Here is a 24,949-nt window from a genome sequence, read left to right on the forward strand (position 1 = left end):
TTACCCCAGATGCTGATGTTTCTACTCTAAAGATGATTTTTTAGAAAGATATTACTCTTCCCAAAGAATGGACTCTGGAGGAAGAAACTCCTCCTATCCCAGAAACCCTGTTGAATGTTATCCAAGTAATATCCAGCAGTACCTGGATGGAACTGTTAAAATTAGTTTTGACCAAACTAACACTTTCGGTCTAAGAAGAAATTCTTTTGCTGAGTTTAGTTCTTCTTTTGCAGGGTCAGAAATTTCAGTAAGAAGAGACCAAAATCTCAAACAATTTCTGGAAGATTCTGTTAAAACTATACAATCTGCTAATCCTGTTTTAAAACTGAAAGGACTTTTCACGTCCTCTCAAGTTACTTCTGCTTTTTATTCCGCACAGGATGCTGAATCCTCTAAAGACCAGTCTATAATAATGAAGCAGACAAAGAGGATGATAACTCATCTTTATCACCTACAGCTTCAGATATGGTAGCTCCTGTTACACCACAAGTTCATCACAGTCTAACTGTGCTGAACAAACCATTTACGTTTGATCTTGTTTATCTTTTTGAAAAATACAACTTTCAAAAAACAGTGCTAGGCAAAAAGCCTATCACACAAAGTATTTTGAAAAAGAAAAACAACGTGTTAAACGGAAATGGAAAGAATAAATGAATAAGCAACAAAACATATTCTTTTCTTCGATTTCGTTGAAAATATTTATGTTTCTAACAATACTTTAAATGTTGTTAAAACTGATTTTGTCAAGGAAGAAGGAAAGATGGTAGTTCATTCTAGTCATCTACCTTTGGAGACTGTTCTCATCACCCATAAAGGGGTTGGGATATCTGCTTCAACTTTTAAAATCTCAAAAACTATTTCCAGAGATCCTGAGAAGGACAAGGTTCTCAAAGAAACAAAAAATGTTATTTCCCAAAATAACTTTGTGAATCTTACTCTTCATACGATCGGACAACAGTTAGATCGGATTGAAAAAAAAGTTGAATAACCTGATCCTATCCCTTTGGTTTTAACTAAAGAATAACCAAAGAAAATGATTGAAAAACCTTTGATTATCTTACCTGAAAGTCTTGACAAAATTGATTTTAAAAATCATCAGGCCAAAACTTTAGATAAGATTGATCAAATGCTGAATGATCTGAAAAAAGAACAACCATCTACTAGTGCTTTAACAAGCAACGAACTAGAGACATTTATTGTTGAAATCACAGATGAGTCTTCTAGCAATCACTCTTCTGAAGAAAATGTTCTTAATTTACTTGAAAAGAATTTTCAAGATATTGTTTTAAAATCTGAAATTGTCAGATTTTCTTCAAAAGGACCCAAACCAATGAGTCTGACGAAAAATTGGTATTCCAGGCCTATTCCTCCTGATTTACAGTTTGAATAAAAAGTTTTTCAAAATCAATCTTCTTACTCTGCTGACAAGGTTTACGAATGGAATATTGATGGTTTCTCTGAACAAGAAATCATGAATACTATAAATAAAATGTCACTTGTTGCAAATGCTTATGTAAATAACAATATCAGACAACTTGATATTGTTAAGATTTTAACACAAGAATTTTCTGGTATTTTAAGAAACTGGTAGGATAAATATCTTACCAGAAATACTAAGAAAACCATTCAGAATAATTATAATGCACATAAACAAGAGCTAATATCACTTGATCGGTCCACTCCTTGTAATAAAAAAATAGAATTTGACAAATTGAAGGATCGGCCATCATAAATATGCTTGGTTGGCAGGTCGGCTCTATTATTAATACGTACTATTAATGATTCCAGGAAAGTTTAATTAAGTCATTATATTTGGCTTTAAAATCCTAATTAAGTGAGTAGTTAAGAGATTGTTAATTACGATCATTACAAAACTATCACTGGAAGATCAAGTCAATGAATTTAGAGAATCATTAATTCCCCGCAGCGTATTGCTTAATTCTGATGAAATTAGAATTAATCTTAGTTGAACAATCAGTAATCACGAGGATGAAGTACTTTAGTTGTCACTAATATGCAACTATTCTCATATCTAAACATATTTTTGTAAAGGTTGAAAACAATATTATTTTTTTGTGACTATTTTCTTCTTTCATATAATCTTGTTTGAGATATTCTTTATTAATTTTAAATTTTTTTTTTATTCAGGGTATATATTTGGACATCATCTCCAATTACTTGTGAATACGTTGGAGAATAAGGTTCTTTTTCAGAATTATGAGAGGTGAATACTTTATCAGGATGGCTAACAGTGTATACTGGTGTATTAATAATATTTCCGGGAATAATTTTTCGAATCTGTGTGTCAAGATTCTGGGATCTAATATCAAAAGATCTAGTGTCAAAATTTTGAGATTATTTCGAAAGATTGATGTAAAAACAGATTTGGTTGTATGATAACTAGAGGGTGCTGGAGAAAAATAATATGAGAAAAATCTTCTAAAATGTTGAAAAGTTATTTGGACTATTCCGTCTGTTTTTTTATCTATATATTCAAGATCATTTTTAGAATTATTTTCTATCTTAGGTAATGAGATAATATTCTCTAATTACCATTCATTTGAAAGTGTAATTTGATTCCAATTGATTTATTTAGAAATTTGTATACTAAAGTTTGTGTACTAGATTGTAATAATAATGTATATGATTTTGGACTGGTAATAAGAGCTTGTGGTTCTAATGTTGTTTTCATTAATTTATAATAGATCCTATAAACTACAGTTAAAAGATGTGATCATTTCATCATTTGATAACCATTTGTTTTAATATTTAATGTTAAAGCGTGTAAAATATTAGAATCGAATAATGAAAGAGAATAATTAGGATAACAATTAAAATAAACTGGTCTTTCAAACAGGCTTGATTCTACCATTCCAAGTAATGAATCATGAAAATTATAGTGTCTTCCGTCTCTTAAACAGAGTAATACTGAGGTGTTTAATTCATTTTTAGTAAGTGGTTTTATAGCTACTTGTACTAGTATAATATGTATGAAAGAATATTTCTATTCTTTGTGATGTTTAATTGATTCTTTTATTAATAGTTACAACGATTCATAATCATTATTTAAACTAATAATTTTTTCTACTGTTTTAATTGTATAATTTGTAAGAAATGATAATTTAGAAAAAAAAAGTAGAATGTTTGTATATTTGATTTTTTGGAACATTAGGAATTGTCCAATTTTGTAGATTTCTTTCTATATCTATTATATTATAATCTTCTTAGTTGATGTTGTCAAGTTCTATAGGGATACTAGTAGTGGATTCGTTAGGTTTGAATAAAGAATTCATTGAGACAGGTTTTTAAGCAAAGATTTCCTATATCCAAAGAGAAATAAGTAGATTAAGAACTTGAGAGAACATCACGATTTTTCATGGCTGATCAATACAAGCTTTCTAATATACTTCATTTTCTTTAAGAATGGATTATCTTTGTAAGAATATGTATCAATGATCCTCAAATGATTTCTTACACTATTATTTTCGTTTCTTAAGAAGGTGCAGTCAGTTTCATAGTATTCTATTGCGCTCGTCTACTTTGATATACATGATATTTAGTCATCATTAATGTATAAATTGTCTCATCAATTGTTGTTGTCTCTTAAGATCCTTTATATTATTCATCAAGATTTGTAATTCAAGTCTTAAATTATAATCTAGACATTTTAATTCATATAAATCACGAAAACCAGTACTATGAGCATAATAAAAATCCATCATAAAATATGTAAATCAGAATTAAACAGCAAAGAAAAATAGCAATATAATAATAATGTCGATCATTAATTTCTTTTTTACAGTATTTTAATAATTCATTATTCATTTGAATAGGTCTAGCCTTAGTTGAAATATTTCTTTCAGAAAATCCTTTTTCATAGTGTAATTTAACTATATTTTGTTTTCTATTCCAAAAAGTATTGGGTAAGTTTGAGCATACTTTATTTTCAATTATAGTTTTAAAATTATCAATTTTTTGGGTTAATAATGGTCTTTTAATTGTTCTTGAATTCTTTATATTTTAATTCTTGTTTTGGGAAGTTTATTTGTTTTCTTTTCTTCTAATTTTATTTTTTGTTAGAATATTAATTTCTCTGGCTAATGAAACTTCAATTACCAATTTAATTTTAACTGATTAACTATAATTCATATAAACTATATATAATACATATCATAACGTAAGTTGAAAGAATTTATTTTAATTAAGGAATCATATTATTAACCTTATTACAATATGGCTTTCATTATACTAGATAAATGATATCTCATATTGTAATTTATTACTATTACTTATTACTTATTACTTATAGTTGCATAACATTATTATATTTTTATTGTGTAATATATGTGCAGTAACTTATATATTATGACTATAAGGCTATATCATATGCTTGTAACACACTTATAGATATAATATCTAGTAATGTATGCTATAATACACTCATAATTTATCTAATAATAATATATTATACAACGATAACTTTTGACTCATTATGCTATCTATATATATTAAATGGCTTAATTTATTGCATTTATCTTATGTATACTTTTTTAATCTATTACTAAATGTTAATTTATTTTTTAAAAATGAATGTCATAAGAATTTTTTAATCAAAGCTCTTTGGTTGAATAGTTGAATGGCTAAAATTCTTCGTAACTTTTTTTTTTTTTGTTTTAATCAAATCGAGTAAAAATCAGATTTAGACAAAAAAAAGGTCGAGATTGAGCTCGAGCTTCGAGCTTGACTTGTTTGTTTATTTCTAATGGAGTTCGAGCCAATGTGAATAACATTAATGGTTAATGAGTCGAGTTCGGACATAGTTCGACTTGACTGGATATTAATGGTTAATGAGCCGAGTACGGACATAGTTCGACTCTACTGGATTCATTTGCTTCTCGTCGAACGTCACTTGTACTATTTATTTATTTATTATCTATACAATGTCTTAATTGTTTTTATAAGGAATTCATTATTCTTTCACATGCTAAATAAAAACTATTTATAACTTATCCTAGCTATTGATTCTTCATTATTTATTATTGATTCTTCATTAAAGGATTTGATCTCTTGTTGGAATAGTGGGGATGGCAAGCACATTGCAATGACAAGTTTCTTGAATATTTGGTTATTAATTAATAGCATGTATTAAATTAATACAAGCTTGCTTGGATTATTCACACGCTAAATAGTTTTTATTTTGCGAGTCTGATGATCATGAAATTGTCGTATGCAAAGAAAATCTAATACATTGAGTATACGTAGATGTATATATATCATGTGAATAAAATAAGTACTTGACATTACGTCTCGTTAGTATCATGGAAACCATTCGACTAGGAAAAAAAACAAAGCTCGACAAAATGGGAAACTGCAGTTTTCACCCCCCAATAACCACAACCATTATTATATTTTTCAACTTACACCCTGATAAACTATATATCAAATTTTAGCAAATTGCATATATTACTTCAAGTAAATTTGAAAATTCTCTCTTTCTTCCGGTGACTTTCATTTTTCCAAAACTTATTAATTACAACTTATCTCATCTAATCATTATAATTTTTTAAAATTCGCACACAAAATATAATAAATAATTTAATTTTTTCAAATATCAAAACAATAAAAATATTAAAAATTAATATTTTAACAATATTTTATTTAATTTTAACTTTCATCTTAACTCATCTCATTTGAACTCACTATTCAAACTGCACCTAAAAGTCAAGTTGATATCAGTTCTAATGGGTCCTCAGTTATTTAAGTCAAGTTGGTATGAGTTTTAATCAGTCTCCAATTATATTTAAACTCAAGATGGTATGAGCTTTAATCGGTCCCCAATTATTTAAGTCAAGTTGGTATCAGTTTTAATGGGTCCTTAGTTATTTAAGTCAAATTGATATGAGTATTAATCAGTCCATCCCAATTATTTAAGTCAGGTTTGTATCTGTTTTAATGGATTCCCAATTGTTCAAGTCAAGTTGGTATCAGTTTTAATGGTTGTCAATTAGTTAATTAGTCAAGTTGATATATATCAGTTTTAATGGGTCCTCAATTATTTAAGTCAAGTTGATATATATCAGTTTTAATGGGTGCTCAATTATTTAAGTCAAGTTGGTGGGAGTTTTAATGGGTCCCAATTGCTTAAGTCAAGTTGGTATCCATATGAATCGGTCCAAAATTATTTAAGTCTAGTTGGTGTCGAGTTTAATCAGTTCCCAATTATTTAAGTCAATTTGATATTATTCAGCTTTTTCTTTGTGATTTTCTAAGATTTCGTAAAATATTATAACTCAAACTATTTTACAACTATTTATATATTATTTTATTATTATTCATAAAATTTTCATATTATCTCATGTCAAGTACATACAAAAGAAACATAATTCTCATGGCGGGCCTTTTCTAAGATAAACTAATGGAGGTGGAAAAGAGATTGTTCATGCTATAAAAATAGCACAAGCTAGAAGGAGAGAGAGTCATTTCCGACCCACTGAGTTAATTGGGCCTCGATTGGTGTTGTCTGGTGCCCCAGCAATATTCTGGTGCAGCTTTATGGTGACGATGCGTACGTCCATGATAGATAAGTGTAAAAAAAATAAATAAAGAGAGACAAAAATTTACCTAGTTTGACATTAGGCTACGTCTACGAAAGTTTGGGGAGGAAATTTTCACTATAATATATTTATATATAATCACTCAAGGTCCCTCTCATCTCACTGTATAATGAAAGCTTGAGATCCATTTGTTGGAGAAAAAAATCTCACTAGAATGCTCCTTTTCGGGAAAGAAGAAGAAGAGGAAGAAGACGAAGTCAAGAGAGAGTGTGTGCTAGTTATCTGGCTGAAGGCTTTTTATCCAGTCTGCAATGATGGGCCGGACCCCTTGGCATATGTTAGCTCTCCCTCTCTTTTCAATTTCCTTTGACAGCCCCTACCTCCTTATCATTTTCCCTCTTGTCCCTTGACTCCTAATCAGGTGGGTTGGGCTTGATATTTAGGTTCTAGTGTTTTATCCCTCCTCAAAGATTTCGTGACCGTAACTATTATTAATACAGAATCTAAAATATAATCCCATAATATATATTATATATCTATTCTCTATCTATTATTTATTATATAAGTCGCTATACAGAAGCTACAGTAATCTCTTCTATTAAGTTGCTATACAGAAGCTACAGTAATAAACAGTACAAATTCTTGTCCATCCGTGTAAAAGTTTTGTATGTTGTATTGTGTCTTTTTTATCCAATTTCTTTATTCCTTTGTGTCTGTTTTTGTGAAGATGTAAATGTCTTTTTTAAGTTTTTTTTTTTTTTTTGGCGCGTAAGCTAGTTTTTTTGTTTTTTCTCTTTCCGTCTCTACCATTGGAACAGATTTAGGATCCTTATCCCTCCTTTTATTCTCCTCACTTTCCTCTTCGCCCTCTCTCTCTCCTCTCCCACGCCGATAGCCTTCCCCCTCCCTCTTGATCTCTTTCCTCTCGGCTTCCCAGCCACCGCGGCCAGCCTCAGCCGCCGCGCCACCACCAGCAGCCTCCCTCACGCCGACGACCACCCCCATGGACCCAAGCCACCGTCGAAGCCCCCACGGCAGCCCATTCTCCCCGCAACTCCCTGGGTCTCACACATGGCCAAACAATTCAAGGTACCCTCTTTATCCTTTACGGCTGTCTAGGTGCATATGGGTGTGTGAGATTTCTGGGTCCAGTGTATGTTTGAGTTTTGTTCTGTTGTGTCCCGCTGTTTTTATTGCTGGTGGTGGTAGTGGTGGTGGTGGTGGTGGTGGTGGTGTCGGTGTCGTTGATTATGTTGCTAGATGAATTAATGTTTCTTTGTTGCTTCTGTATTTTCAGTTGATCATATTCTTTGAAAGCAAAATCATTCATTAGGGTTTCTCTCGGTAAACAACCTCCAATCTCTCAACAACCCAGGTTCGATTATCTCTCACCTTTCTTTTTATATTCTTTTCTTTAATTTCACAATTATCGTATTGGATCTGAAAATTTTCACAAACCTATCATTTCAATTTACTTATGTTTTTAAACAATATCAGTTATCATTTATGGAAACCCAATTAAGAAAAGAACTATTTGGTAAATTTACGTCTGTTTTTTGGATCGTATAGGCGGTTCTTGTTTTCGTATAAAATGGGTGCCATGATATCGAGATTTTGGTTCATGTTGTTCACTGCGAAGGAGTACAAGATTGTGGTAGTTGGACTGGATAATGCCGGAAAGACCACAACTCTTTACAAATTACATTTGGATGAGGTTGTCACTATGCACCCTACTGTTGGGAGCAACGTCAAAGAGCTCGTCTATAAGAACATTTGATTCGAGGTGAGATAGCAGCTTTGACGTCTTTTAACTTTTTCCATTTATGTATATTGTATATTTATCATCATTCAGGAAAGTCTTTCATGGGGGTTTTTTAGTTTTTGATCCGTAATATATGGAAAGTGAATGTAACTCATGGAAATAGGGAACTTAGGGAAGTGGGTTTTGGTGCGGCTGTGGATGTGGATGTGGATGTTTTAATGGTAGAATTTTTCTTGATCGTCAGTTGTAAAAAAAAAATAATAATAAAAAAAATAAAAAAAAATCTTGATAGTAATTATTGTTTAGTTGTCCAGAAATGACATAATTTGGGAAAGGTTTGATTTGTATAGTCGATTGTAGTTGTATTGTGCGACTGATGATTTACTGTATAATTGAGGATAGGTTTAGTTTCTCGACTTTATAGGCATTGAATTAGTTTGAAGTAAAACGTACTTGGCCATTTCTATTTTTCACAGATGCAGTATTATCTCTTCGGAAACTTGTTGAAAAGCAACTATTGTGTCATTTATTCATCTCAACTATGTATAAGGATTGGCATTCATAAGATGAGATGAATGGTGAAATGAACAGTAATGAAAATTTTTGAATCCTTCTTTTGTCTGTGCACTTGCCCGTACCTGTAGCCCCACTCTTCATAAGATATGTTTTTCACTTGATAAACTAGGCGCACTCGGGTGAGCCAGTCCCAAGGTACCATAACAAGATGGTTGCCCCCGCCTCTCAAGATTTGGTTCTATTGCATATCTGTCATAAGGCCAGGAAAACATTTAAATTCTTTACAAGCATTCATAGAGTCACATCCTTTCCCCCATCTTTTATTTTCTTTTGCTTTTCATCAAGTACCACAAACATTTATAACATTTTCATTTCATGTTACAAAACATAAACATGAAATATTATCATTTACATTTGAACTCTTTCTGACATAGTATTGGATGCATAAAGAGGACTACCAAAGGCAGGCTATTTTACATCATAATTATTGAAACAATTTTCAGAGAAATATTTTGTTGACATTTGAAGAAAGCAAGGGGATGATCGTATCAACTTGCCTCTCCTCAGCTTCATGAATTCCTATACACTTCACTTAGCAACCTCGATTGTTTACTAAACTTTATTAACCTCTTTTCAATCCTTCACCTTCGAGGCATACCCTTAGAGAACTTTCCTTTAACTTTTCTTTATTTCCTCCTCCTCCCCCTCCTCCTCCTCCTCCAATGAGGAAATTTTGTTCGGCTTTCTTTTATTTATTTGTCTTTTTTTTTTTCCCTCTCTTCTACATATCTATACACTTGATTGCTCTAAGTGAAGGAAATCAATTCGTCACCAGAGATAATAACAAAGTGACACGTGTCCTCTATCGTATTTATATTTTCATAAATTCTATTTGTACAACTACCAAATTGTCGCCAAGTTTTGAAATAATTACAAAGTGCACTTTTTAAATGTCAGGGTATTACACAAATTGGTGCTGCTTTTGCTGTATTTGTATGTTCATGGATATTCTTCTATTAATGGTTGTATATACAGATTTCACCAGTTAATTGGCTAAACTGAGTCTACTGTATATGTAACTGCGACGTTGAAGCCCGTCATCTAGAATTTGCAGAAACAACCACCTATACTTGTGGTCAGAATTTGAGGCCAATCCATATTAGAATAAGGCTTAATGATTAGATTCACTGCAACAAAGAATGTGAAGCTGAATTGGCATCTGGACTATGCTTCATCATTCCATTTATACTTTCTTTGTTCGTGGAAGGAAAAAAAATTTCCTATCCTATCGTGAATGGGGATGGAAGACCTTTGATACTTAATACATTGATCAAGATTACTCTAGAGCTCCTTCTAACTTGTAATTTTATCTGGCCGGTTGCTGGTGGCATTTGGGCAGATACAGTAGGTGGCAAACTGGTCCTAGGATTTTGTGTAGTTTGGTGGTCGATTGCTACAGCTCTTACTCCCATTGCTGCTAAACTTGGATTGCCTTTCCTTCTTGTTGTTCGTGCTTTCATGGGTATTGGTGAGGTTTGCGCTTCTCTGATTACTATTATCATCGTTATTATTTTGTGGAAAGAAATGTCTTAAAATGTGTTTCCCATGAAGCGATCCATAGTGTATAGTTTTACTTGTTTGTTGCGGCACATGTCACGTTATATCACGACACTTTCCCTGTCTTGAATATGCCTATGAGTAATTTAAGGATCCATGTTATGGCTTTGTTAATTTGGTTCTGTTTCAGGGTGTTGCTATGCCTGCCATAAATAACATTCTGTGAAAATGGGTTCCAGTAGCAGTGAGGGGTAGATCATTAGCATTGGTATACAGTGGGATGTACCTTGGATCGGTCATTGGCCTGGCCTTTTCACCGTTTTTAATCCACCAGTTTGGTTGGCCATCAGTCTTCTACTCCTTTGGTTCTCTAGGACAGTTTGGGTTTCTGTGTAAGGTAATGTTTGCTGCATTTATGGAAATATGTCTATGAGCGGATTCATTTTCTCGTTCTTAATATAGCTATATATGCTCATATGTCACCACTTCTCTTCCTCTGGGATTGTTCCTCCAGGCATATAGTTCTCCTCTTGAGGATCCTGAGCTGTTGCTTGAAGAGAAGAAGCTGATCCTTTCCAACAGCGTTTCCAAGGAACCTGTTAAAGCAATACCTTGGGGACTAATTTTGTCAAAACCACCTGTATGGGCCCTAATAGTGTCTCACTTCAGTCACAATTGGGGAACATTTATTCTTCTGACATGGCTGCCAACCTGCTATAACCAAGTAAGTCTCTACTTATCTCTAGACCCCTACAATTGGGGGCTTCTAGAACACCACGACTCCACTTTTGTGCATCATATCCAATATTTATTGCATTTAAAATTTTTAATGCAATTGTGCAATCAATAATCATTGCCGGATGTGGGCAAATTATAAATATTGTGGCTTCAGGGTCCTTGAAGATAGGAACGAGGTGAGGACTCAGGCCAACGCGTTTGACATTAATGAGGGTGGGGGGGGGGGTTCTTGTTGGTTTGTGTCATGTGGACTTGTCCATTGGCGGATGATGCGTAACTTTTGATATTGTCCAAGTCATGTGCACTGGTACGGTTGTGAATGTTGTAAGAAAAGCTGGGCAAGAGTTGCAGAAATGAAAACCTTGTTAACTTGAAATATTGCTTCTATGATTTAAAGGTCAATCCCGAATTGGGCAAAATACAGTGAAGATGCTTACATGGGACTTCTTTAATACACCATTAATAACCTTAATCTTGCCTTTTATTTTCTGGATGCTGGTTTTCTTCTTAACACTTGTAAAACCATACTTGTTTGTTATGGACTGTGGTAGTCTCAGCTTCACCAACTTGAATGCTTGGATCTATGGGCTATTGCTTACTATTTATTTTTGGTTGCAAGTTGTTGAGACTTGGAACAACAGATGGTATTCAAATTTTGCAAAATTGAATAATCTTGTAGGTATCTTGGAGAAGGTATTCATCTGTGTCTCCTGATTGTGTTTGTTTTAAGTGACTGACACTAAACAAAGTACCTACAAATGACTTTTGATTGATCTTTACTTCGTGAATTTGTTAGTCAACGTAAAAGTCATCGTTGAATGAAAATTTGTTTCATATCTTCTATTACAATACATTTGAAACTTCAAAATAGATAAAATAAGAGTTGGAAGAAGGGAGAGAAGGTAATCATTTCATAAAACTAGGCAAACGTTTGCACGTTGCTCCCGCCTAGTGTGTGTATATATATATATGTAATGTTTTAAAAATGCTAGCTATTTATTTATTATAAATATTCAATCCGGGAGGCTCGTCTTTTGCATTCGAACATCTATTATCATCAGATGATTCTAAAAGGTGGCCAGTAAGTCATGATTGTAGTTAGCTCATGATCATCCATATGCAAGTTTCGAAGATCACGTATACGGCCAAAATAGTCATTTTTTTTTTCTACTAGTAAAATGATAAATTTCTATCATTTTTTATCATTTTGTTATAACACTAGAAATATTGGATGTATGGTAATTAGGTAAAATTAAAATTATTTTTAATGAAGTGGCATAATTACATTAATTGGTTGCAAAAGAAGTTGGAAAATAATTACATCAGTTTACCATCATCTATAATCCCTCGTAAATGTCAAAGATCATTCATGATATTTGAAGTATTATTTATTATTATAAATACTTTCGTTATTTATTTGTTAAATATTCCATATTTTATTAAATGTTAATTCAAATATTTAAGGCGTGGAGTGGTGGATCGAAATTAGTTGGAACAAAAAAAAAAAAAAAAAAAAAAAACCTTAAGGATTACATGACCAGTGTTTCCATTTTCAGCCACAAGACATGATCAAACAAAACATGGGACACGTACGCTGATTAAAAAAAAAAAAAAAAACTCCTGAGCATGATATGAACCGGTGAGAATGGAATTTCTTAAATCCACAATTAATTTGAAAATTCACTTAATAAAATTAAAATCAAGTCAATGAATGGAGAATCTAGACCTGATGAGTACTCATTTCAAAAATCTAAATTATGTTAAAATCTAGACCCGTTGAAGAACCCGTCTCAAGAACTCAAATTAGAAGGAGGAACGCCGTAAAGGTTGTGATTTACTTTTAATAAATTCAAAAATTCAATAAAAAAATAAAAAAAGTAAACTAAACTCACAAATAAAATTCAATATTGTCTAACCCTTCAAATGAGGCTACAAAGAGTATTTAAACAAAATCCTAATTAAAACCCTAATCAAAATAAAGCCTCCCTTTACCCAAAATGCCCTTGGATGAACAGTGTCGCGGCTACAGTAACGCTTCAGTAACCTCTTGAAACCTTAATTCCCAAAATGTAACTTTCCGAGTAACCCATTGGCCAAAATATAAGGCATTTCCAAAAAACTTAGTTCATAAGAAATAAGTTATACGTGAGCCAAACATCCTGAAGTTCAACTATTCTAGACTAATTTATATAACTAATAAAATAAATCTCTTTAATGAAATAAACAAGTCAAAGGTCTTCAATCACATAATCATAATAATAGGTCCTAATTTATGTTGCACTCTTTCATAACTTGTATCACATGGATAATCACTGGATTTCCTTCTCTTAAACCCATATTGAATATTCTGTTATTGCTAGACTCGTTCCAAGTAGATTGCACCAATTTTTGCATTGATTCTTTGCTCTTCTTAGCTCTTGATCTTGTAAGTGGCTCATCTGAAACTTGCAAAAGAACTTTAAGACTAGGTCCACCTTGGTTCCCATCATTCTCCATCTTCTCAAAAGGATTCGACCTTGAATCTCTACCTACATCAAAGGGAAAAAGGTTAGTAAAATTAAAAATAGTAGATACATGATACTTACATGGAAGACTCACTTTATATGCATTGTCATTAATTTCTCAAGAATTTGAAATGGTCCATCCAAGCTACTCCTGTCATCAACAAGGAAAAGTATCAAAACTAAAGGAGTAAGTGGGTTTAAATCATAAACAATTTCAAACAGAGAATAAGAAATAGTAGTATGTAAGGTTTTATTATATGCACACTCTAATAAGGGCAAACGATACTCCCATAAACGTTTATTAAACACATCTAAAGTTTTCTTTATACTAAAATGACCACTCCAATTATATGCAAACTCAAAGAATGGTAAGCAATATTCTCACAAACGTTCATGCAATACGTTAATGAATGACAAATGATACTTCCACTGCAACAAGTCAATGAACAACAAATAATACTCCAACAAACGTTCATGCAACACGTTTAAAATGTTCTTTACATCAAAATAATCACTCCAATTATATACAAACTCAATAAAAGGCAAATGATACTCTCGCAAACATTCATGTAACAAGTCAATGAGTGTCAAATGATACTCTCACAAATGTTTATGTAACACATCAAAAATCTTCTTTCCACTAAAATGATCCATGAAACCAAATCCATGCATAAGCAACTCACGCATAAGACTAATAGGTTTACAAAGTCTATTATCTTTAAACAAATCTCAATCTAGTCTATAGCACTTACCAAATGATGTATTCTCACACGCTCCATACACATTAGCAAAGTCATCATCATTAGCATATAATTTCTTATCATATTCAAATCTCAATAACTTTACATCTAAATTGAAGACAAGAACATACCTTCTTGCTAAAGCATAAACCACAAAATTTTTCTTACCATGTGTGTATTTGAATACAAGAGGAAAAGTATCAATACAGTCCTCCCACTTAGCATGCATTCTAGTCAATAACTTACATTGTCCCTTTAAGTGTGTCAAAGACTCATGTTCTTTGAAGAAAGGTAGGGTAGAAATTGTCGCATCTGGCACAAAATCAATATAGTGCGTTATCAACCTAATAGGTGGCAATCCATTAAACACACTACTAGGAAACATGACCTCATATCCATGCAACAACACTAGCTATAGATACGTCAAATTCGTTAGTATTAAAACTCGCTTTAGAATAAAAACTCATTTTTCTCTTTGTTTTTCTCTCACTTTTTTCACCATTTCTTTTCTTTCTACTCTCTTTTTCTTTTTTACTCTCTTTCTCCCTTTCACTCTATTCTATTTTCACTCTTTTTTTTCCTGTCACTCTCTTTGTCATCATCATTTTTTGAACTCTCGACCTCACAATTGTTTTTTAACTCATTCTCTCTTTTTCTTGAGGTCTCAGCCTCCCTCTCATCTTTCTTCTCTTTCATTTTTCTCTCTCTCCTTTTCGGCCTCACTATTTCTTTTTTTCTCAATCTCACATTCACTCTTGCTTTCTAACTCAATCTCACTTTCACTCTTTCTTTTTTGAGCAACGTCACTTTTCAGTTTCAGTTGGTCCCCATGGACTTGTGTTGGAGTTAAAGGAGCAAGTTTAATTATTTTTTCATCCTTTTCAAAACTGCACATGTTCCTTAACCCATCATGGATTACCTTCCTATCATACTGCCACGGCTTCCCCAACAAAATATGACCAACATGCATAGGCAATACATCACAAAACATCATATCCTGGTATTTCCTAATTGAAAAAGAAACTAACACTTACTTATTTATCCTAACCTCCCTACAATCACGCAACCACTACAATTTGTATGGTTTAGGGTGTTTCAAGGTAGGTAAATTCAATTTCTCAACTAAAGTAGTATTAACCAAATTATTACAATTCCTCAAATCAATGGTCATACTATATACCTTGTTGTTGATGTGGCATTTAGTATGAAAAATGTTCTCGCTCTGCTCCTCTGTATCATCCATCTTAACTTGTGTATTGAGTGCATGTTTGGCAATAAGAGAATTACCATACTCTTCATTCTCATACCCATTTTCAACACTAGACTCACATCGCCTCCTATCTCTCATGCCCTGTAGATTTCTAATTACCGCTTCTTGATGATCCATCCTATCCCTCACTTCACCCAACATCAAGTTCAATCGCTTAAACTGTTATTGCATGGCTTGCAACACAAAGGATGAGTTATCTACCATCCTCTTTGGTGATGAGTCACTCCTATGAGACATTATAATGTGTTGCACAAAAGAATGTTAATAGAAAACCTCACACACTTCCTTACTTGTTTACACTCAAATAATGACACTCTACTCGTGTTTCACTCTTAATTGATTTTTTCCCGGTAATAGTCTCACACTCTCTTACATTTTACCTCAATAGTTTTTCTACTCAAGTTCTTTAAGAACTAGTTGAACTAAAATCAAGACAATACAACCTTGTATTATCCCAACCAGTAATATATATCCAAGAAACAAGAACAAGAAACAAGGAAGGAATAAAATGACATGAGACTCAAGGAATTTATACGAGGGAAAGAGTAATTACAAAACAAGATACTAACTAGAAAGATGCATTCAGCCCATTTGATGATAAGGCTCAATCAATAAATGTCTTTCTTTCTCTTTGTTGTAACTATGTTGCAACATTTGAATATGCTACATTTTCTTTTCTTATTCTTCTTCTTCTTCTTTTTTTTTTTTTTTTTCCTTTCCTTTCTTTTATTTTCTATTCTTTTCTCTAACTCAATCACAAATAGAAATACTCAATTGTGAAAATCAAGCGATTGAATTCAAGCACATAAGAATTGACAATGAAATAGAAAAGAATCAATGGAACGACACTCTAAGCAATAGACAAACTTAGAGATGCAAGAAACCCTAGAATTTTAAACCCTAAGTGATACAAATTTCAGTCAAACCAAAAATCCTAAGAATTTTGGCAGCCTACTTTTTGTTTTTTTGTTTTTTGTTTTCCGTTTTGTTTTGTTTTGTTTTTTTGGTTATTTTGCAACCCTAGACCAATGAAACCTTATAATCAAAATTAAAGATATAAGAATTAAAAGATAGAATCAGACCTGATTGGAAACCTGACTCTGATACCAAATGATATGAACTTGTTGGAATAGAATCCCTTGAACCCACAATCAATTTGAGAACTCACCCAAAAAAGTCAAAATCAAGTCAATGGATGGAGAATTTAGACCCGATGAGAACTAGTTTCAAGAACCTAGATTACAAGGAGAAATGCCACAAAAGTTGTGATTTACCCTTGATAAGTTCAAAAGTTCAATAAAAAACAAAAGGAATAAACTCAACTCACAAATAAAATTCAATATTGTCTAACCCTTCAAATGAGGCTACAAAGAGTATTTAAACAAAATCCTAATTAAAACCCTAGCCAAAATAAAGCTTTTTTTTTTTAATCCAAAATGTCCCTGGATGAACAATGTCGCGGCCACAGTAACGCTATAGTAACCTCTTGAAACCTTAGTTCCTAAAATGTAACTTTTTGAATAAGCCATTAGCCAAAATACAAGACCTTTCCAAAAATCTTAGTTCATAAGAAATAAGACATATGTGGGCTAAGCATCCTCAAGCCCAATTATTATAGATTAATTCATATAACTAATAAAATAAGCTCATTTAATGAAATAAACAAGTTCAAAGCCTTCAATCACATAATCATACTAATAGGCCTTAATTTATGTTGCACTCTTCTATAGCTTGTATCACGTGGATAATTACTGGATTTCCTTCTCTTAACCCCATCTTGAATATTCGGCTCTTGCTAGACTCGTCCCAAGTTGTTTGTAACAATCATTGCATTGCTTTTTTACTCTTCTTAACTCTTGATCTTGTAATTGGTCCATCTGGAACTTGCAAAAGAATTTTAAGACTAGGCCCACCTTTCCCATCGAAACATCATGTGGATCAAATACTAAAGGTGGATATATAGAAGCCTATTAACATTGCATATGTAAGGAGATTTCCCTTCACTCATAAGCCCACTCGGTCGAGAGTAATGGACTTCCTTCCGATATTTGGGGCCCAAACTTGTCCAAAGCAACTCGCCTGTAAGGAAAAGTAAACAATAATGGCTGATAAGACAGACAGGCTTGACGCCGCTCGGCCGTACACCGTTCATCAGGACTCGTACATGGCAAAATGGGAAAGACGAAGAAATTCTGATCTTCTGACATGGGAACATCGATGGACTACCGAAGACATCAGTAGAATAAAGCATATTGGAGAATCATGCTACATTAATGACACCACTAGCCAAGCAACACACCACATTAATGACACCGTCACAGAGGCACGTCGCATTCAAATAACTTTGACCAAAGGTACAGTAAAAAGAACACGGGTTCTACAAGGATAGGCACGATTTGTCCTACCCAAACTCTCGGTATAAATAGCAATTTTCCCAAAAAGCGTTTTGATCTCTAGGCTCTCTCATTATTTACAAACTTTTAAAATACTCTACTAATTTTGGCATCGGAGACTCCTCAGCCCCAAGATCGCCCTCTTCCAATATCTTTCTTCTCTATTTTTCGCATAGACCTAGTTTTAAAGATATGAACCGCTGAAACCTAGTCCAATGACATACAAAACACTACGTTAAGGGCATATATATATATATATATATATATATATATATATATATATATATATATACAGTACTTGATCCATTTATGAGGAGATCATCGATCGAATACTGACGACTGTGGCATCTAAAGCATCGATTGGAAAACTACTTCACTTTCGGTCCCTCCACATATATGATCATGTGATGCATGCGTATACGTATTGTTGTAATATATGACTCATATTGAGTGAAACACGTATATAAAAAAGCAGGCTGATGTTAAGAGTGAAAATTCAATATAAATATATATGATGTAATCCTAATAGTTTGATACTTAGTGAAAATTTAGCTCTCACTCCTGTGAATATAGGTACACTATAAAAAAAATCAGTATTTATTCAAAATCACGGTACTAGATCGTACGTGAAGGCGATGTATATATCGTCACCCTGCATGTGGCTCATGTGGTGTATATAGGATGATATTTTTGTTAATTAAATATTAGCCCACTCAACACGTTTTGAGGCACAATTAATGAGTTCTTTTAATTTAAAATTTAAGTATTGAACTGTGAGAATAAAATTATAAGTGCATAACCTCTCTTGATTTTTAAAATGTAAAATTGCTAATAAATAGGACTCTTTTATATTGAGGCTTCTACATTAATATATCATTTCAATTGATAATATGATTAATCTTATACTGTGTTGTTCTTTCGTGAGAAGTAATTTTTTGTTAAGAATCATACATCCTGTTTTATATGTATATATATATATATATATATACACACTTTATGAGTTTTCTCTATTTCTTTATTTTTAAGATTTTTGAAGAGGTGGGAATTAGGGCCTTTGACATTAGCCCTGGTTAGGGGTGGGCAATCACCCTCGCTACCATATCCCCGTCCGCCCCGCCTCCGCATATGCGGGTATCATCCCTAGAGTGCTTGGTTGTTGCCGCTTTGAGCTCGAAGTACTCTGACTAGCTTTAAGAGCCTTGAAATATGTTTTTTTTTTCAACTAAGAAGTAATTTTATTTAAAAAGCTTTCATTTTGCTTTTTATTTTTTTCCTTAGGGGCCTTTTCTCCTCGGAACCTTCGACGGAAGCCCGGCCTATTTGTTGCCACTTTGAGCCGACCATGAAATAAATAAGAGATGTGTGGCTTTAAAAATATCTTATAAAAATAAATAAAAAATGTTTCATTGTAAAAAAATCATAAATTCACTTAAATTAATGTGTTATGTCAATTATAAACTTTTTTTTTATTATATGATAAATCACATAAATTTATAAATTCACTTTTAAAAAAATTATCTTTTGTAAATGATCCGACATATATTGAAGTAAACTTTTCAACATTTTTTCGCATACTAATCAATTTATAAATTTAACAAGTCTCAATAACGAGTAAATCTAGAAAGCCTTCTCTAACTGGTCCTTTCCTTCTCTAGAAGGTTGAGGGAGCGTCCTTTCTTTCCTTGTGAAAGGTGAGGCGGTGGGTTTGGGCAATCTGGGTAATAGGTATAGAGTTTCTCTAAAGCTTCAACAAGATGGCAGATGAACTGGAAATCAAGTGGACATGATTAAGATTGACAGAAACAGAACAACTTGAGGTGAGTTTGACAGAGGAAGAAACAAAAAGAGCTAAAGTTCGAGGTCAAAATTGCTTAGTTATGCTAGTTCTCTGGAGAAAAACATTAACAAGGAAGCATTCAAAGTAACAATGACCAAGTTGTGGAATCCAGAAGGATGGATAAGTTTTAAAGAGGTAGGGAATAACAAATATATAGTGGAATTTCATAGAGTCATAGACATGGAAAGAGTACTAAATGGTAGACCTTGGACTTTTGATAGACACTTAATCTATATACAAGAATATGACAGTTATACCTCCCCTAATGAAATGAATTTTAACTCTGAAACTTTTTGGATTCAACTTCATGGGCTACCTTTTGCTGCTATGACTTATGAGGGGGGGGGGGGGAATTGATTAAATCAATTGGAGAGGTGATAACAGTGGATGTTGATGAAGAAGGAGTGGGATGGGGAAAATACCTACGGGTTAGAGTAAAGTTGAACATCTTAAAACCTTTGCCTAGAGGTATAATTATTAGAATTGAAGGAAAACAAAGGTGGATAGAATGCAAATATGAAAGATTACCATTATTTTGTTTTATGTGTGGTGCTATAAAACATGTTGACAGAAACTGTGATCTGGAAAAAAGTAGAAAAAATCTTATAGGCAAAGGTTCAGTCCAATACGACCAATGGTTGAGGGCCTCAAATACCAACTTTAATGGGGAGGGAGAAAAAAGGTTGGGACCAAAAGGAATGAAGTAAGCTCAATCAAAATTGCAGGTTGGACCAGAAGAGGCACTAATTATGGGTGGGCTTACTACTGATGTTCAAATGAGTAAAAGTGGTAAAGAATTAAAAGAAAAGGTAAGCAGCAGTAGAGAAGCTCCTCCACAAGTTGATAATGATCAAGTTATACAGGACTCAGAAGATCTCTTTCAAATACCTGCAATTTTTAACAAAGGAGGTTGGGAAGGTGAGACCAACAATATTTTGAGGGAAGATACAAAGCCTAGTATTACCTGTCCAGAATATGAAGATAGACCAATCCAATCAAGCAATTTAATTACAATACTAGAGGAACTAGTGATTAAGCAGACAGGTTGGAAAAAAAGAGCTAGACAATCACACTTGAGCAGGGTAATTGAAATGGATCCTATGGACACTACTCAGTTAGAAAATGTTTCAAAGAAAAGAGACATAATAGATGTGAAGCACGTAGTTCAACAGGGTACTCTCAAGAAACATAAAAATTCACTCAATCCTGATAAGTGTTCAACTCAGGATCAAAAGGTGGTGGCTGCTGAGCAGCACCACCTACAAAAATGAAGTGCATGAGCTGGAACTGTCGAGGGTTTGGGAACTCTCGATCAGTCCATGAGCTTCATCTTTTGGTGAGGCAAAAGCACCCAAATGTAGTCTATTTGATGGAAACTAAATGTAGAAGGGAAAAAATGGAAATAATAAGAAATAAACTGGGGTTTGACAGAAGTTTTATTGTAGATAGTAAATGTTTCAGTGGTGGAATTGCTATGATATGGAACTCTGAGGATTAGATTGAATTGGATTCCTACACTAGAAGCCATATTTTTGTGAATATTACAGTTCAAGTCTCTAGGAAGATGTGGCTCCTCACTGGGTTCTATGGGAATCCATGTACAGCTCTTAGAGAGGGGAGTTGGCAACTGCTAAGACTTTTGAAACCAGTAGATGATAAACAATTTGTTGTTCTCAACATTGACATGATCACTTGAAGATAGTTGTTGTTGTAACAATAGTCCACCATTTCGTTTGAAGAACTTCTCTTTTTGTTTAATCATCTTCCTTTTCCTTATAAGTTTGTGTGACCACCATCCACCAAAAAGCAAACATAATACCCCAAAGCTTGTACTAATACCTGCTTACTCAATGGAATAAGAAAAGGTCATTAGTACTCCTTGCTATCGTAAAGATTATATTAATAATTTTGGTTTTGCTTGCATGTACATATATATTTACATCAGCGGCATTAGGTGAAAGGAGACGTCCTAACTGATCTAAGATTCTAATTAAACTATTATTTGAAGTACTAAATTCGTAACTATTTATCGATATTCTGAAATATTCGAAGAGTACAAACGAGCCCCACGTTTTCTTTCAAATTACCTCTAAACTCCAATCTCTAATTACAACATATAATTTTATTCTATATTTGATCATTCGAGGACATAAATTTATTTCGTGTAGCAATAATATTGTCTCTCAAAATATATATGTACTTTTTTATTTAACTTGTACCATACATATATACATATATATATATATATATATATATATATAATCTTTCTGGGAACTGGAAAGCATGAAGTGAAACCAATTTAAACGAGCGAAGGTCAAACAAATTAACTGGTAAAAATGAGATGACGTACGTACCTATAATGATGGCACTCATTTGCTGATCATCAGACCTCGGAGGCTCGAAACAAGTGTAATAGGACCCATCCATATTTTCACATAATTCGTTGACATCTGATATATGATACAATGATGATCACAAACACAGTTATATAAAATATGGGTAATAAAAGTTATAAAATAGTGCGTTTTATTATTATAAATATAGGACCAGAAAAACTGAAAAGACTTGGAGAACTAAATGGATTAAATGGCTCGAATTTTGGATTAAATAGAGAAATTTACCTCGACATCCTCCAAGAAGATACGGATTTCCTCTGTAGCCATGCCGGCACCCACACTTCCAGTTCCAGGTGGTATTGATCCAAACAGTAATGGTATCATTGTATATCCTCCTCGTGCTCCAACGAGTACAAGAATAGGCCGTTGAGTTCGCGTATTCCCTTGCCGTCGAGTTTTTCCTTGTGGGAAGATAATAGAAAGAAGTATTGTCAAGCCCCCATTCCAATATCACTGGAACGGACATATTTGGACTCGGCTCTGTGAATATGGTCTCAAACCAATCCTGGTCAACCATAAATGCGTACTTACATCCACTAATATTGTGGCGGCCGGAACCTTTCGTCTCTATTGTTGTAGAGAATACTTGGAGATCATGAGAAGGGATTGTGGTTTGGCAACAGTTTGTGGCGTAGCAACGACTTCCATTTATGAATGGATCCTTGTCACAAGAAGACTCGCACCCACCGTCAAAGGAATTCGAGTCATTATGGAACAAGGACCGCAACGAGGCAGAGTTGTTGCAACCCATGACAACGAAGCTGTTTTTGTTGTCGGAGAAGACGAAAGGACTTTTGTCTAACTCCAGATGATTTTTGCTGCTCGTGCCATTGGTACAGCTCGAAAAAATGGTATAGTTGACGCGAACTTTGCCTACAAGGTCAATCTCCAGCATCTCCAGGTCGAAGCTCTTCAAAAATGGTTTTGGAAATCCCAGATCATAAGAGTCATTTGATGATCTGCAGACTATCTCAAACCACTCTCCGACGTAGCAACCATTTCCGATTCCAAAAGGGTATGGAATGCTTACTTCCCCACAGTATTCTGAACATGTACTGTTTATTACGTTCGATTTTCGCGCGAATGCATTTACTGAGCACATGGCTAACACAAGCATCCGAAACAGTACCATTTGCATTAATGCCATCAAGATCTCTTTCTCTGTGATGATTTTGATGACTTATTAAGGCAAAGACATCGATTTTATATTGTACGTAGTAGTAGAGATAATTCAAAGCTGGAAGTCGCCATTAGGCTTTTTTATTTGGTGTGGAAAAGTCTCGGCTGCAACTGTCCAGGACGTGATCAAATTATGACGAGCAATGATATCCAAACATATTGTTTTAAAATGAAAGATATTTTTATAAAGTCATATTATTTTTATAAAGTATTTTATTAAATCATTCTTATTTTTATATAAATAAAATTATATTTTATTTTAAAATATGATTGTATAATATGTTGTGTAAAGTGATGTGTGTTTATATTTTTCATTTCAAAATTCTATCTAAAGTTAATTACGATCATTTCAAAACTTAATTCTATCTAATAAAGAATTATATTTATGAAACTTAATTACCAATTACATGTACATTTATTATGCATACTTATAATTTTCGCTTATCGTGTTTGATCCAATTTATATAAGATTTTCAAATAAAGAGAATTAGTGGTATGGCGCAAAGTTTTGAATTCAGTTCGGTTAAAAAATTAAAAAGGAATATTTTGATATCGATACATTTTTAATATACGGTTTCGAGATAGTTTTTATATAGATAAATTTAATATATATATATAAATTATATTTCAAACTAACTGGAATATATATAACTCTTTACATAAATATATTAATTATAAAAATGTATTTTTTTATTCTTTTAAATCGGTGTTATCATCTATAAACGACATATAGAGCAATGTAGCTGTACAAAAGTAGATGAAACTTTAATAAACAATAAGAAAACCTGAGGAAAAATAGATGGAACTTTAGTAAAAAATATACAAAAGCAGATGGAACTTTAGTAGTAAACAAGGTAGAGTCGGATTCATTTCACAGCTAACAAATTGCACGGAAGGGGAAAAGGAGGATGGGAGAAAAAATATCAAGAAATGACAGTGTGTCCTCACTATTCAAAGCTATTGACGAAATTGCCACTAATATTTATTTCGGACCGAAATGTCCTTTCCATCCGAAATATATGGAATTCGGCTATAATTGACTGAAACCAACCGGAATTTGATCCAATACGGAACAATAACTTACATTGTGCCGATTACTGTTCGAAACGGAATAGATTTCAAAACCTTGATATGGAGACATGATGATCTCCCAACAATCAATTTTGCTATGGACAATCGGTAGATATAGTCGCTGCACAGTCGGCTGATGTAGATTGCTGACGTGGAGCTGCTATTAATTAAAAAAAAAAACAAAAGAAAAACAGAGTGCGCATTTCAGATTCCATTCCTATTTCACTTCTCCGCTTCTCATCTTCTTCCTCTGGCTGCTTCTCATCTTCAGCCGAGGAGTTTTAGCCACAGAAAGATCGTCTAAAGGGGGATCTGCCAAGTAATCCAGCCGTGGAAAGATCGTCTCCGCGCAGTACCGTGGAACAGATAAACCCTCACCATTGTTTGCATCCGATTGAGTCGGCGTCTTTGCAAAGAAGGCCGATTTTTCTT

At 33.3% G+C, this 24,949-nt stretch overlaps 1 protein-coding gene across 1 annotated transcript; it reads right to left on the bottom strand.

The window, feature by feature from the left end:
• Positions 1-21,501: 21,501 nt before the first annotated feature.
• LOC121252416 (wall-associated receptor kinase-like 8) lies at positions 21,502-23,399 on the bottom strand. The gene is made up of 3 exons (XM_041152021.1): positions 22,493-23,399; positions 22,226-22,321; positions 21,502-21,710 (listed from the first exon to the last, which is right to left on the bottom strand). Exons 1-3 carry the CDS (start codon positions 23,397-23,399, stop codon positions 21,502-21,504), a joined length of 1,212 nt encoding a protein of 403 aa, XP_041007955.1.
• Positions 23,400-24,949: the final 1,550 nt, after the last annotated feature.

The sequence above is a fragment of the Juglans microcarpa x Juglans regia genome, chromosome 2S (genome assembly GCF_004785595.1).
Source record: "Juglans microcarpa x Juglans regia isolate MS1-56 chromosome 2S, Jm3101_v1.0, whole genome shotgun sequence".
Lineage (NCBI taxonomy): Eukaryota > Viridiplantae > Streptophyta > Magnoliopsida > Fagales > Juglandaceae > Juglans > Juglans microcarpa x Juglans regia.

Coding starts and splice junctions, on each gene's coding strand:
- LOC121252416 (XM_041152021.1), bottom strand. CDS start 23,399: ATGGTACTGTTTCGGATGCTTGTGTTAGCCATGTGCTCAGTAAATGCA. Junction 22,322..22,492: donor TCTTCTTGGAGGATGTCGAG/GTAAATTTCTCT, acceptor ATCATATATCAG/ATGTCAACGAATTATGTGAA. Junction 21,711..22,225: donor AATGAGTGCCATCATTATAG/GTACGTACGTCA, acceptor TTGAGTAAGCAG/GTATTAGTACAAGCTTTGGG.